At 39.0% G+C, this 13,720-nt stretch overlaps 1 protein-coding gene across 7 annotated transcripts in view; it reads right to left on the reverse strand.

Annotated features, from left to right (window-relative positions):
* Positions 1 to 13,720, reverse strand: part of UTRN (utrophin) — a 546,437-nt gene that overhangs the window by 65,428 nt on the left and 467,289 nt on the right. For all 7 annotated transcript variants that reach the window (XM_070461578.1, XM_070461576.1, XM_070461579.1 and 4 more), the window contains 3 exons: positions 11,788 to 11,849; positions 10,067 to 10,141; positions 2,384 to 2,585 (listed from right to left, as the gene is read on the reverse strand). In XM_070461578.1, the coding sequence (XP_070317679.1) occupies positions 2,384 to 2,585; positions 10,067 to 10,141; positions 11,788 to 11,849 (339 nt within the window). The remainder of the gene's footprint in view (positions 1 to 2,383; positions 2,586 to 10,066; positions 10,142 to 11,787; positions 11,850 to 13,720) is intronic.

Consider the following 13,720-nt stretch of genomic DNA (forward strand, 5'->3'; position numbering starts at 1 on the left):
CCAACTCTTTAATGTCTCCTGGAGTTTGCTCAAACTCATGCCCATTAAGTCGGTGATGCCATCCAACCATCTCATCCTCTGCCGCCCCCTCTCCTTCTGCCTTCAATCTTTCCAGCATCAGGGTCTTTCCCAATGAGTCAGCTCTTCACATCAGGTGGCCAAAGTATTGGAGCTTCAGCCTCAGTATCAGTCCTTCCAGGAATATTCAGGTTGATTTTCTTTAGGATTGACTGGTCTGATCTCCTTGCTGTCCAAGGGACTCTCGAGAGTCAAGGACTCTCTTTGGCATGGAAAGGGGATAAATCCTAAAAGCTCTTTTCTTTTAAAACGGAGAATTTCAAAATACTGTCTTTCTAAATAAGAAACACTTATCTCTGTGTTGCATTTCTCATGTGTTCACATTTGATGGTAGAAAGTGATAATGTGCCAAAATTTAACTCCCTGGAATATGAATCACAACATTTCACACACTGCTTCCTTTCCAATTAAGTGGCACTATTCCCTTTGGGCAGTCCAGTGAAAATAGCATATGTACATGTTACAGGCTGAGCTACATTCCCCTAAAATTGATATGTTTCAGTCCTAACTCCCAGTACCTCAAGATGCAACTATATATGGAGAGCCTTAATATTGGCAATTAAGTTAAAATGAAGCATATAGGGTGGGCTCTAATCCACTATGACTAGAGTTCTTAAAGAACATTAGGACACACACACATACACAGAAGGAAAACCATGTGAGGACACAAGGAGAAGAAAGCCATCTAAACGCCAAGGAAAGAGGCCTCAGAAGAAATCAGCCCTGCTGACATCGTGAGTTTGGACTTTCAGCCTCCAGGACTGTGAGAAATAAATTTCTGTTGTTTAAGCTACCTAGGATGTGCTGTGATACTTTGTTACAGCAGCCCAAGCTGATTAATACAGTGTGTTAGAGTCACAGATAATGCCGAAAAGAGGGCAATTTAACATCTTCCCCAGTTCTTCCTTACAATATAGATCAAAATGCACACCTCTATCATACTCCATAGAGCTAAGGAAGTTCTTAACTATAGCTTTTTGGGACATAAAATTAAGTGAAACATTTTGTAGATAAAACACCTAATTGATCAGTTATTTTAGTGAAGTTACTACAGAAAATGTCTCTTATAGGTTTAAAAAAACTGAAGATCAACTTAACAGTGAATTAATGCTAACAGTCATGTTTTATCCTAGAAGTATAAAAATTGGAATTAAAATGAAATGCATTAAAATGTATTAGACAAGGAGATAGCAAAGCCCATGTTCATCATGGTAATGGAGATTCATGCTACCTGTTCTTCAGGGAGTTTCTTAAGAGCTCTCAACCACACAATGGCGATTTGATTATTAAAAAAGGCTTTGCTATGATATTCGTAAGTAATGAAAGATAAAAGATTTTTCTAACCCAAAGAATAAATGAAATGTTAATTAAATCATCCTGAAAGCTATTGTAACTATCATTTACTTCTTATACAGAATCAATCAGCTGCTTGCATTTATGAACTATCATCTATTTCCTTTCACTCTAAATCAAATAAAAAACTGACAAGCACAGATTTTCATATAGCTAGTTAATGGAAAATAACTTTCAGAGTCTGAGAGAAAAACAAAAGTTCTAATTTTCTTATTTCATCTTTGCATACTTTAACCCCCTACCAGAAGAATGAATAATTCCTAATATTTCAGAAATGTCAGCCCACAGCAGGGCTTTCTAGAATTGATTATTTCACAAATGCATTGTCACATTCAAGAAAGTCAAATTAATGGCATATGAGTCATGCTGGAAGTAGGGAGTGCTCTCTATGTAACACTGAGTATCTAATTAAATTAGATATTAGAGTGGCCTAAAGCATATGTTATTTAAAACACAATATATACACATAACCACAATTGCAATAAATAAAGCCAATACCAAAAGAGAAATTAAATCCTTTTAACTGCCATCCAAATTGCTCTTAAGTAGTTATACAAAAAAATGCAGAGTGGATTATTATGAACCAATATATTTTTAAACTCAAAACAATAAATATGAAATTTTGTCTTTTGAAAAAATACTCTAAAAAATTGAGGAAGGAAATCAGACTTTTTTCATTAGGTTTCCTCTAGCACAGAGACTAAAAACACTACAAATTTGAAACTGAAGCAAGATCTTAAAATCATAGATGGACATTCTTTTTTGTTCCATTGTTGGTTAAGAACTCAATTTTTGGAAAGTCATTCCTTCTCAACAATTAACATAAATATTTCCACTGGGAAAAGTACTTTGAAAATACTTTCTTAAAAATACTTACAAAAATTCAGATATTTTACATTGTCAAAAAATTTCATCAAATGATTATATTTTAATGGAAAAAATGCAAACTTACGTATCATATACATTGAGTAGCCAGTTGAGACACATATCCACACAGAGAGGAACGTTGACCAAATTCTTATGCATTTGTTCGAGGCCATCATAAGTTGTTGTCAGACAGTTGATGACATCTGGAACACTAAGAAGCTGATCATTTTGGTTCAGTTTGTGCTGCTCGAAAACTTCGTTTGTTGTATTCAACTCTAAGAGATCCACTAATCAGGTGAGAAAAAGGAATATGTACAGTCACTACATTATAGAACAACATTAAACAAAGTCCTTACAGTCTTAGTTTTTAGCTTGGTTTTTCAATTTAAGAATCTATCCTTTTTAGCTAATTTCAATTTTTAAAGAAATAAATAGCATTTCCATTCGTACATCTCTAAACTCTTCTTTTATCCACATCTCTTACATTCACACTTTTTAATCTATATTCTTGACACTTCTCAATATGACCTCATTTTTCACTCTATAGAATATTAGTTTTTGCTACTTTATTTTTCTGGTTTTCCTCTCTTCAGCCTCTTTGTACTTTTGAATGTAGGAAAGCATAAATCTCTAAGTCTATTCCTATGGGGTGTGTGTGTGTGTGTGTGTGTGTATGTGTGAGTGAGTGTGTGTGTGTGTACTCAGTCGCTCAGTCAAGTCTGACTCTTTGGGACCCCATGGACTGTAACTCACCAGGCCTCTCTATCCATGGCATTTTCTAGGCAAGAAAACTGGAACAGATTGCCATTTCCTAACTGTAACAGATATAGAGATCTTCCTGACCCAGAGACCTAACGTGAGTCTCTTGCATCTCCTGCATTGCCAGGCAGATTCTTCACCACAGTACCACCTGGGAAGCTCTATTCCTTATGATAGAACACCTAAAATATGACACTGCTCTTTTTCAAACTCCTGAGAACAGCCCACTCACCACTCTCCCATTCATTCTCTATATCACTGTGAACCTGATCATTCTTAAATAGTTTCTTCCCATGCACATCATTAAATACAAAGTTCACTGAAGATATTTAGTGCCTAAAACAGGTTCTGTAGAAAAATAATAGCTCTCCACTGCCTACTGAGTCAAGTCTTATCTATGTTCTAAGTTGCTTCAGTTGTGTCCAATTCTTTGCGATCCTAAGGACAGTAGCCTGCCAGACACTTCTGTCTATGGGATTCTCCAGGCAAGAATACTGGAGTGGGTTGCTGTGCCTTCCTCCTGGAGATCTTCCCAACCCAGGGATCAAAGCCATGTCTCTTATGTCTCCTGCTTTGGCAAGTGGGTTCTTTATCACTAGCACCACCTGGGAAGCCCAAGCCTAATTTATAAGGCCTTCAAAATCTGGTGCCAAATTGGTTTGCTTTCCATGACACTTTGGCCAATAAGTAACTTGTAACTAGGTAGGGGTAGAAGAGGCTCACAGGCCAGGACCCCCAGCCATGACTCTCATGTATTTCCTTCCACGGCTTACTCTTCATGGATGGAAACTCTACATGGGCATGGCTGGTGCTAGAGCATGCAGGGAGGGAACAGAGGAGAAAGTGGAAGAGCCCTGCTCTCACAGATCACCAGTCTGAGAAGGAGGATAGGCATTCTGACGACTTCACTGAAAATGCCCTAAGAGAAGACGTGGATTTCTACGAGAGCTATTACTGCCAGGGGAGGAGAAGCAGCCTAGAGAAAGCTCCCTGGGAAGGTGGGATTTGAAACGGACCTTAAACAATAGATAAGACACAAGAGATCCATGTACAGCAAGGAAAGAACTCCAGGAAGAGAAAATTGCTTGAGAAAAGAAAAGAATTCAAAGAAGTCTAGGCAGCTCCAAGAAATGGTGACGGCAGTATGATGGTGTGTGGTCACACACGGGGCAGCATATGGTTACTGTGAGGCAGACACAGATGGCAGGCCATGTTGGCCCAGAGGAGGCCCTCCAAGGCCAAGGAGAAGAGTTTGGACAAACAGAAGAACTTTAATCTTTTCTTTTAATTCACTCTGAGTCAATCAGTAGCTAACTGAAAACAGGAAAACACGTTAGATTATCAAATCACAACATATCTATACATTTACTGAGTATGGAGATGATGTCTAAATGTAAACCTGTAGGTCTGGAAAATTACAGAACCCATGTGAACTTAAGGTTTGCTCAGGAAAACTACTGTGTTATAAAATTCTTCCCCAATCGCCATACTTAACTTTTTAACATTAAAAAATAAGCGTCAGAAAACTTTTTTATATGTAAATAACATTTTCTTTTTGCATAATACAAAATTGTTCCCTCAAAAATATGACCTACTTTGACAGTTTAATAAAATAAAGAAACAGCTTCCTTTGTATCTTTTTTTAACCACTGAATAACCAGTAATTTTTAATTTTTAAAGACATTTATGAAATGTGTCTACTTTAGCTGCTTAAATACCATAGAATGATTTTTTTTTTTCCTAAGCTATCTACAGTGGTAAAGAACAGCTTTAAAATTGTACAGATTAAAATGATTTCTGAATCAACAGAGAAGTCATTTCTTTCAACAGAGAGAGAGAATATAAAACACATACATCTAGATAAAAGATGAATCCATTTCCTTCAGATAGTAAAATTTCAGCTAATTACAAAAGTGACCTGTGTAAGCGTTCTAGATGGTGTAAGAAAAAAACATAAAGAGCCATCTAGAATTTTCATCGCCATTTTTACCCCATTTCTTGGCACGGTACACTATTTTCAATTATAACCTTGAAGAGGACAGGAGTAAAATTCAAATTTGTTCTTCAGAATGCTTGACAAAGAGAAGTGTGTAATAAATGACAGAGCCATAGAACTATAATTCCACACAGATATAGAGAAACGTATTCAAATACTGCCAAAATGTTCTAAGTTTTCTGAATTCCAACACTAATTCTGCCAGCAGCACGGCACTGCTATTACATTCCCACATGGCATGAAGTGACAAAAGACCAAATTCCAAAAAGACCATTTCCTGGATCAGGTTGTCCTTGAATTTCTTCTAGAAAAGTCTCCTTTGTGATACACTTTGTAGCTGTGACAGTGATTTGCCACATCCCACAGACTACCATGTCTTCAATTTTTAGTGATTTATTCTGACACTTTACCTTAGTGCCTAAGCCAGGAATACATCTCCCTGAAGTGTCACATTTAGGTACCTTTAACGACAGACTACATTTAAATCATAGAAAATGATGACTTTCTCTTTTCAAAGAGAGACAAATGACGGCTCAGTCATGCAGCAAATGAAATAAACAGAAGAATCATTTTCTACCAACTTTAAGGCTTTTCTTTAAACCCACAACAAAGCAGAGGGGGTTGAATGGAACTGGATCACCTTTCTTCGGTTCTGCAAAAACACACACTGTTTAGCATCCGACCTTGGGCCTCTATGACTCTCCTCCTCTTGAAATGTTTATCCCTTCCCAGCTCCTCTTCCCCAGACATCTCAGAAATGTCAGTGGTGTTCAAGGTCTCATGTCTGCCCTTTCCCTCTATAAGCCTGATGCTCTCATTCACGTTCATTACTGCGGTTATTATTTCTCTCTGGAAGACTCGAGATTCTCTTCCTCATCTCCTGCTTGAATATCCGATCCACATTCCTGCTGCTTTGTTCCCAATCAGAGCTATACTACCTTCTTCCAGGAATCTCCACCTTAATACGTGCAAATAAAGGTCTTGCCTTTTCATGACATAGAAATCCAGAGACGGTTAGATAGGAACACTGACTTAATGGGCATGAATTTGAGCAAACTCTGGGAGATAGTGGAGGACAGAGGAGTCTGCCGTGCTACAGTCCATGGGGTTGCAAAGAGTTTGACATGACACGAATTAGTGACTGAACAAGGCTGTTACTACCATCCATAGATCATTAGTCTGTAACTCCCGAGACACCCTAACACTTTTTCACTCTCTGCAATCTATCCAGTACCAAATCCCCCAGTCCTTAGTTCTCCCTCCTGCTCACAGATCTGTGTTCTCATCTCCCCTCCAACGCTCAGCTTTCATCGTCTTTCACCTGAGCTCTTACTTGTCCTCTGTTCCCTTGGTACTTTGATCTTAGATATCGCCTAACACGTACATCCACGAGTGGCTCTATCTCCTAACTTAGGCAAAACAGAAAGCATTCTGTAGTATCTCAATCTATAAAGAAAATGTACAAAAATAAAATATAACACTGTGAGAGTCTGAAGGACAAACAAGTGTCACATTAGAAAAGAACTGAATCTATGAGATGCAAAATCAGGAGTGACCTAATTTGGAGTGGAGTAGCCAAGAAAGCCTGCTTAGAGATGCATGACAGTTAAACTAGGACCTAAAAAGAAAGGGAATGAGCTCTTCAGGCAGGAGGAGCAGAAAACAGAGTTTGCCCTTTCAACATCCTCTCGAACTACAAGAGTGCACCGTGGGCCATGATGAATGAGGAGGATGGAGAGACTGGCCACGGTAAAGGCTGTTCCATGCGGAGGGCACAAAGACTGTTGGAAGCAGGCAGGTTGTGTCTGAATTGACATTCCTTGAGTGTGGGAACAAAGTCTCTACTGTTTTATCCCCTGCCCAATCTGGAAGCCCAATAAATGAAAGAACAATGGTAGCAACGACAGTATGCCCTCTTGGTGAGGACACTATGATGGGCGGAGATTTACACAGAGAGAGACAACTGTTGATTCAAAGCAGGTGCTGATGCAGACAGCGCAATCCTCCTCACATTATCTGTCACACAAAGGCACGCGAGGGGCGCTCGATGGGAGAGAAAGTCGTTACAGGCCATCATAAAGTTCTGGAAAAGCTGGAGGCAGGTGGGATTAGCTTGTAAATGTTTCCAAAAGAAGTAAATTTTTAACAGCATTGGAAGGGAATAAAGGGTTGCAGACAACTGCAGAGGAAGGGTCAAGGCATTTCGAGTAAACGGAAAAGATGGGAGAGGAAGGAGCAGATTAATCATAAACAGGTGAGCTGGACCAGGGGTGCCAAGGACTCACTAGGAGCTCAATGGGGGCTGAGAAAGTGGAGGCCAGGGGCCCTGAGGACATCACCTCGAACATTCGCAAACACAACCCAGCCCGTTTCTAAGTGAGTGCCACTAAAGGTCATTTAGTTTAGAGGTGGGAGGCATGTCTCTTCTGCTCCTCTCCAGTTTGAAGGGATGAGTTTAAGGAGAGAGTTGTTTTTTTTTAGGACTCAGAGAACCCACAGAAGAAAACAAGTAAATGTGTTTAATCTGTTTATCTGCCCACAAGCATTACTGAAAACTGGACCCGTGTTCACAGTGATACAAAGCCATCTCCTGTCAATGGAGAGGCTTCCCTGATAGCTCAGTTGGTAAAGAATCCATCTGCAAGGCAGGAGACGCAGGTTCAATTCCTGGGTCGGGAAGATCCCCTGGATAAGGGAAAGGCTGCCCACTCCAGTATTCTTGGGCTTCCCTTGTGGCTCAGCTGGAAAAGAATCCACCTGCAATGCGGGAGACCTGGGTTCAATCCCTGGGTTGGAAAGATCCCCTGGAGAAGGGAAAGGCTGCCCACTGCAGTACTGTGGCTGAGTCATCTGCCCTCATTCAACAGCTCATCCGGCCTGAGAAGTCCTTCCAGGTCTGTCAGCTGGATGCCAGACCTGCAGCTGAGCCTCTTTCAAAACTGCTGGTACCCTGGCCCTACTGAGCTCCCTGAAATCCCTTCTGCGTGCTCCCAATTCACTTCCTCTTCCCTTCCAGCTGAACATACAGATCACCAGAGTGCACAGGCTTTCTATTTGGGAACTGGTCATTCTGCCATCCTTGCTGTGACCGCTACAATCTGCCAATCATCTCTGGCGCTCCGAGGATGATGGGCTTCCAAGCCATGTCAGCCTCTTGTCCACTCCCTCACTTGGAGGTTTTTTCAGCCCTTCAGACAGCTTTTCCACATGTAGCTTCCACCACATTAGTCACTCAGTTGGGTCCAACTCTGTATGACCCATAGCTTGCCAGACTCCTCTGTTCATGGGACTGCATGGGACTGCATTGTCATTCCCTTCTCCAGGAGATCTTCCCAACCCAGGGACTGAAACGACATCTCTTGCATATCCTGCACTGGCAGGTGGGTTCTTTACCAGCTGAGCCACCAGGGAAGCCCAAACATAGCTTAAGTGTTTTTTATTCTAAAGCTTTGCCTTGCGGTATTATCTTGGAATGGTTCTACACATCTCTTTCCTCAACTCTCCTCACATAACCAGCTTAAACTGTACTTTTAATTTTTACTGACCTAGCAGATTTTTAACCTTAATATATCATTTCTAAGGGTAACCTGCAAAGCTTCACTGAATGGCCTAGACATACAACAACTGTTAACAAAAGGTAGCAACAAGAATATTTGGAATTATTCAAGTTAGGCTGTTATAAGCATAAAGGCACTTTCCATATTAACTACCTGATAAGGCCTAAAAGTTCTTTGAGTAGACTCAATCATTAAAGCAAAAGAATAGAAGCTACAGATAGAATCCAGATAGCATGCATCTATACTCTGTTGCAAAGCATTCATATTGATACTTAAATTTAGGTTATGGGAGAAGGAATAATCCTTTAGTAAAACTATCATGTGTGTGTGTTAGTCCCTCAGTCGTGGCCACCTCTTCACGACCCCATGGATTGCAGCCCACCAGGCTTCTCTGTCCATGAGATTTTCCAGACAAGGATACTGGAGTGGGTTGCCATTTCCTTCTCCAGGGAATCTTCCCAACCCGGGTCTCCTGCACTGCAGGAAGATTACCAACTGAGCTAAAAGGGGAACCCAAAACTATCATAGATTACCATTATGAACATACACTCTACAGGTTAAAGTTCATATTGATAATATTAATTGTCTCAAGACACTGTGTTACATGAACACAGAGCTCTAAATGCACACAGAATTAGGGTGCTGGAGAAGACTCTTGAGAGCCCCTTGGACAGAAGGAGATCAAACCAGTCAATCCTAAAGGAAATCAACCCTGAATATTCATGGGAAGGACTGAAGCTGAAGCTCCAATACTTTGGCCACCTGATGTGAAGAGCTGACTTACTGGAAAAGACACTGATGCTGGTAAAGACCGAAGGCAAAAGAAGGGGGTGTCAGAAGATGAGATTGTTAGATAGCATCACTGACTCAATGAACATGAATCTGAGCAAACTCTGGGGGATGGTGAAGGACAGGGAAGCCTGGTGTGCTGCAGTCAATGGGGCCACAAAGAGTCAGACAAGACTTAGTGACTGAACGACAACAATGGTCAATTCAAATTTGGATCAGGAATATAATTTTTCAGGATTTCTTTATTATATGATTGCTCTGAATTAAACTGTTCCGAACCCTATGCTCCAAATGAATCCTACAGATGAATACAAAGTTCTAAAAAGGCAATGATCTACTACTTCAATTCCTTGATTTAATCCTTTTAAATTGGGTGGCAGCATAATTTTTGAAAAAGCTTTTTATGTGACTCCTGTATTTTGGTTAATTTTGTTCTCCAACTGAGAATGGCGTATGTTCGTTTGTTTTACCACTGCACGCTTGCTGATGGGGAGAATAGAGCATTCACAGAAATACAGCCAACTCCTTGAGCTAGGTACACTGAAAATCAGATTAACTCGACACACACATCACCCTCTCCATTTATCTTTGTCTTAAAAGAAAAAAAAAAAAAACAAGAAAGGCAATCCAAACAACAGAGTGATTAAATCTGGCAGAATAAACTCACAACATAGTGCTTTTTGGAGTCTTCGGATTTTGATGGCTGTACGGTAGGCAGAGAAACGTACGTTATTCAGGTCAGCTGAAATGGAAAATGGAACACATTCAAAAAGCATGCTTAGGATTATTTAACTTACATTGAATGGCAAGAATGTATCTGTTCACTTCAATGATGGAAAATCATTATGTCTTTTCACATGAAAAGGTCTTTTCCTAAAATCCACAGCGTTTACAAGAAAATAATCAAATGTTCACTAGAATCATGGTGAGATACTTTCCAAAGCAATGCTCTATGGATCTCAAAAAAGCATTTTCAAACAGGAAAAGGAGGGAAATGAGGAAAGGGAAACATGGCCTGTTGACTTTCCATGACTTAATAAATACATCACACCACAGGCTGCCTTCTCTACCGCTAAGAGGGATTCTCTTCCAGGTCATTTCCCCACAAGGACAATCGGTTTTCTGCCACCTAGGCGTCCGTCTCACTACTCAGAAAGCATGTCTTATGTCTGTGCTCCTTCTGTCCTGCTCTATTTGCTTCTTCCACCCTTTAACCAATCTGGTTAAAATTATACAATAATCAATATTTCAGTCTTTAGAAATGATAGATTAACTCCAGTTAATGATACCATATTGCCTATTCAAAAGTTGCTAAATGAATAAATCTTATAATTCTCATCACAAGAAAAAGAATTATGTAACTATGTTTGATGATGGATGTTAACTAGACTTATCATGGTGATCATTTCGCAATATATACAAATATCAAATCATTATGCTGTACACCTGAAACTAATGCAATGTTATATATTATCTTAATTTTAAAAAAACCTGAAAGATTTAGCATCAAGTTGAGAAAAAAAAGACACTGGAATTTCTTTCTTTGTCTCCTAAAGATAAAGAGTATCCATAAGAGAAATGAGAAGAGTTAGTCTCTAATTCTTAACGTTGGTGTGCTCATTTTACAAACTAAAACAATCCAGTGGTTTGTCTCTTGCTTGTTCAACCTTTGCAACTGTCCTCACTCATTCAAGAGAAAGCTCACACAGAAGCCTGATACATAAAGAGATAAAAAGAGTGCCCCCTCCTTGCTGAAATGGCAGTGTGAATGAGAGCCTTGGGGTGCCACTCCCCTTCTCCAGCAGCACTTTAGATCGATCCCCTGTAAGGAAACTCTTTCAAAGCCACTGGAATGACCTAAGAGAAGCAGTAATAATAATCAGCCCACAGCCATATTCTACTGGAAATCCACAATGTTAGGATTCTCATCTCACGTGTTCTCATGCACTTTTATTAAAGTGAATTTAGCTTTTAATGACTACTTAGAATGAAATTAGACAAGCTAATTTAATAATATTTACTAAATAAACAGTGAGCAAAAAGTAAATATGAAGCAGTGGATTACAGGCTGCTGTACTCTATTGTTTTGTTTTCACACAAAGCTGAAGCTTAAGATGATACAATATGAGGGAGGTAAAACCAATTATACTTCTTTTAAAATCAACCTTCTTGAATTCATGCTATTGTGAACCATACGTTCTCTTAAGAAAAGTAAAACTTGTTTACTGCATTGCCTTTAGAAATTCAACTGCTTTTACATGCCCATGACATGGTCCTTTAAACATAATATGCCACGTACGGAAAACTGGTGACTAGAGTCCATTTAAGAATATACAATTCTCAAGTTGTTGAAGTCAATTAATTACTATTAACTAAAACAACACTCACCAAGGGATTGAAAGAGTTCGGTCATTTTAGGATGATCCCAACAGGTTGTCTGTGTTTGATGACTAGGAAAAAAAAAATTATACATTTAAATAAAAGACTGTATAAAATAGTAATTGCTACACAGAAAATATGCAAACCAAATTCTTATTCAAATTTTTAAGAATACATACAAAATTATCCCCTTGATGGATCACTCAGGCTTATTAATGTTTTGGCCAAAAACATTGTTTGGGTTTTTCCAGTTATTATTTAGCCCAGTTATTATTGTTCTGGCCAAAAAGTTTTTCTGGGTTTTTCTGTAACATCTTATGGAAACCTGAATGAACACTCTGGCCAACCCAATACTTAGTATATGAAACGACATCAGATTTTTGTTTGAGCAATTATATATATATAGATTATATATATATACACAGGCAGTACAGATGTATAAATATGCTTTATCTGTTTCAAAAAGAAATGCAACTGAAGATTAAAACCTAGGTATAAAATGTGACTGTCATGGACCCTGGAGCCTCAGGTTTGATGTAGCCAGACAGGTGTAGGCTCCAAAATAACTGTACCTGTGTCCGGCTGATGTAGATTCTCATTTAGAATAAATTCTTTGAGAGCAGAAGTGCTCTGAAGAGCCGCTTAACTTTAGGAGTCCTAATCAAATTTCCAAAGAGGGAAATGAGGAGAACTGTGAATAACACCTGCATCACACAATCCACTGAGTCTTCCTCCTCTTTAACCTCGTCTTTCCTTCTTCACTGTATATGTGCCCTCTTACCCTGTGGGGATCCACTCAGACCTCACACCCTTAGAGTACAAAGATTAGTACAAAGATGATCTTAAGTTGAAGACATCTGAGAGTCAACAAATGGAGAAAGAAGCTTTGTCAGAGCTTCCTTTATCTGACTTAAAGTAGTATCTTCTAGGAAACAAGGCTCTCCAAGAAAGTCTCTCCAAGAGAGTTTCAGGGCTATGAAAAAAACAGAAAAAAACACTCACACCTGCACAAACAAATATTATCACAGATGTTCTTATCTCATGTTTGTTCTCCTCAAGAAACACGTGTGTTTCCTAAAGAAACCTGCTGGGTCTTCTCATAGGAGCCTTTCTCTACCCAGTTCTTTCCCCTACTGCATTGGGTATATAAGCCTTAAATTCCAACCACTTTTTTGAGTTACTCATTACTGTATGCAGATTGCATTCATAAATAAACTCTTTTCTCCTGCAAATTTGTCCTTTGTCACCTTAATTCACAGGCCTCCAATAACTGAACCTAAGAGAGTGGAGAAAAAGTTGTTTCTCTTCCCTGATACGCTCTTCATGAACATCTATATTCTTCACTCTCCTTACATATGCATTTCTCTTTTGCTATTTTAATTTCATACTCTTCTTTCAGCCTCCTCCAGTTAGCCAATATTTTTTTATAAGTATTGAACAGTTTTTCTCATGATCCTTATCCTTTGCTTTAAAAGCAAGTTTTTGTACTTTCCCTTTTTCAGTAACTTCCAAAACTAATTAGAAGTTTGGGGGAATAAGGTGAGGGTAATACAGATCAATGCAGTGCTTAAATTAGGTTCCTTCTTTGTGTATATATGTGGTGAACAGCTCTTCAGTGGGTCAGTGGCCTTATTTAAAATAGTTTACTGTTCATTATCTAGGTCAGCATAGAGTAATAACATTTAATAGTACTCAAAAGACTTCTTAGATAACACTCAGTTCTGATAAAACTGTTTAGTAGGCTAAGTAAAATCACACAGTACACAAGAGACAGTGATATTAAAATACTCATACAATCAAATGTCAGGGAAATTATTTTTAAAGCCTAAGTAATATATCAAGAAGTGAGGCATGTCACTGGAAAAAGAACATAATCAATGCTTTTGTACACAAGTAATAGAACTCCCAAATAACTCATACTTTGCTTCGGAAAAATATTTCA

The sequence above is a fragment of the Odocoileus virginianus genome, chromosome 34 (genome assembly GCF_023699985.2).
Source record: "Odocoileus virginianus isolate 20LAN1187 ecotype Illinois chromosome 34, Ovbor_1.2, whole genome shotgun sequence".
NCBI lineage: Eukaryota > Metazoa > Chordata > Mammalia > Artiodactyla > Cervidae > Odocoileus > Odocoileus virginianus.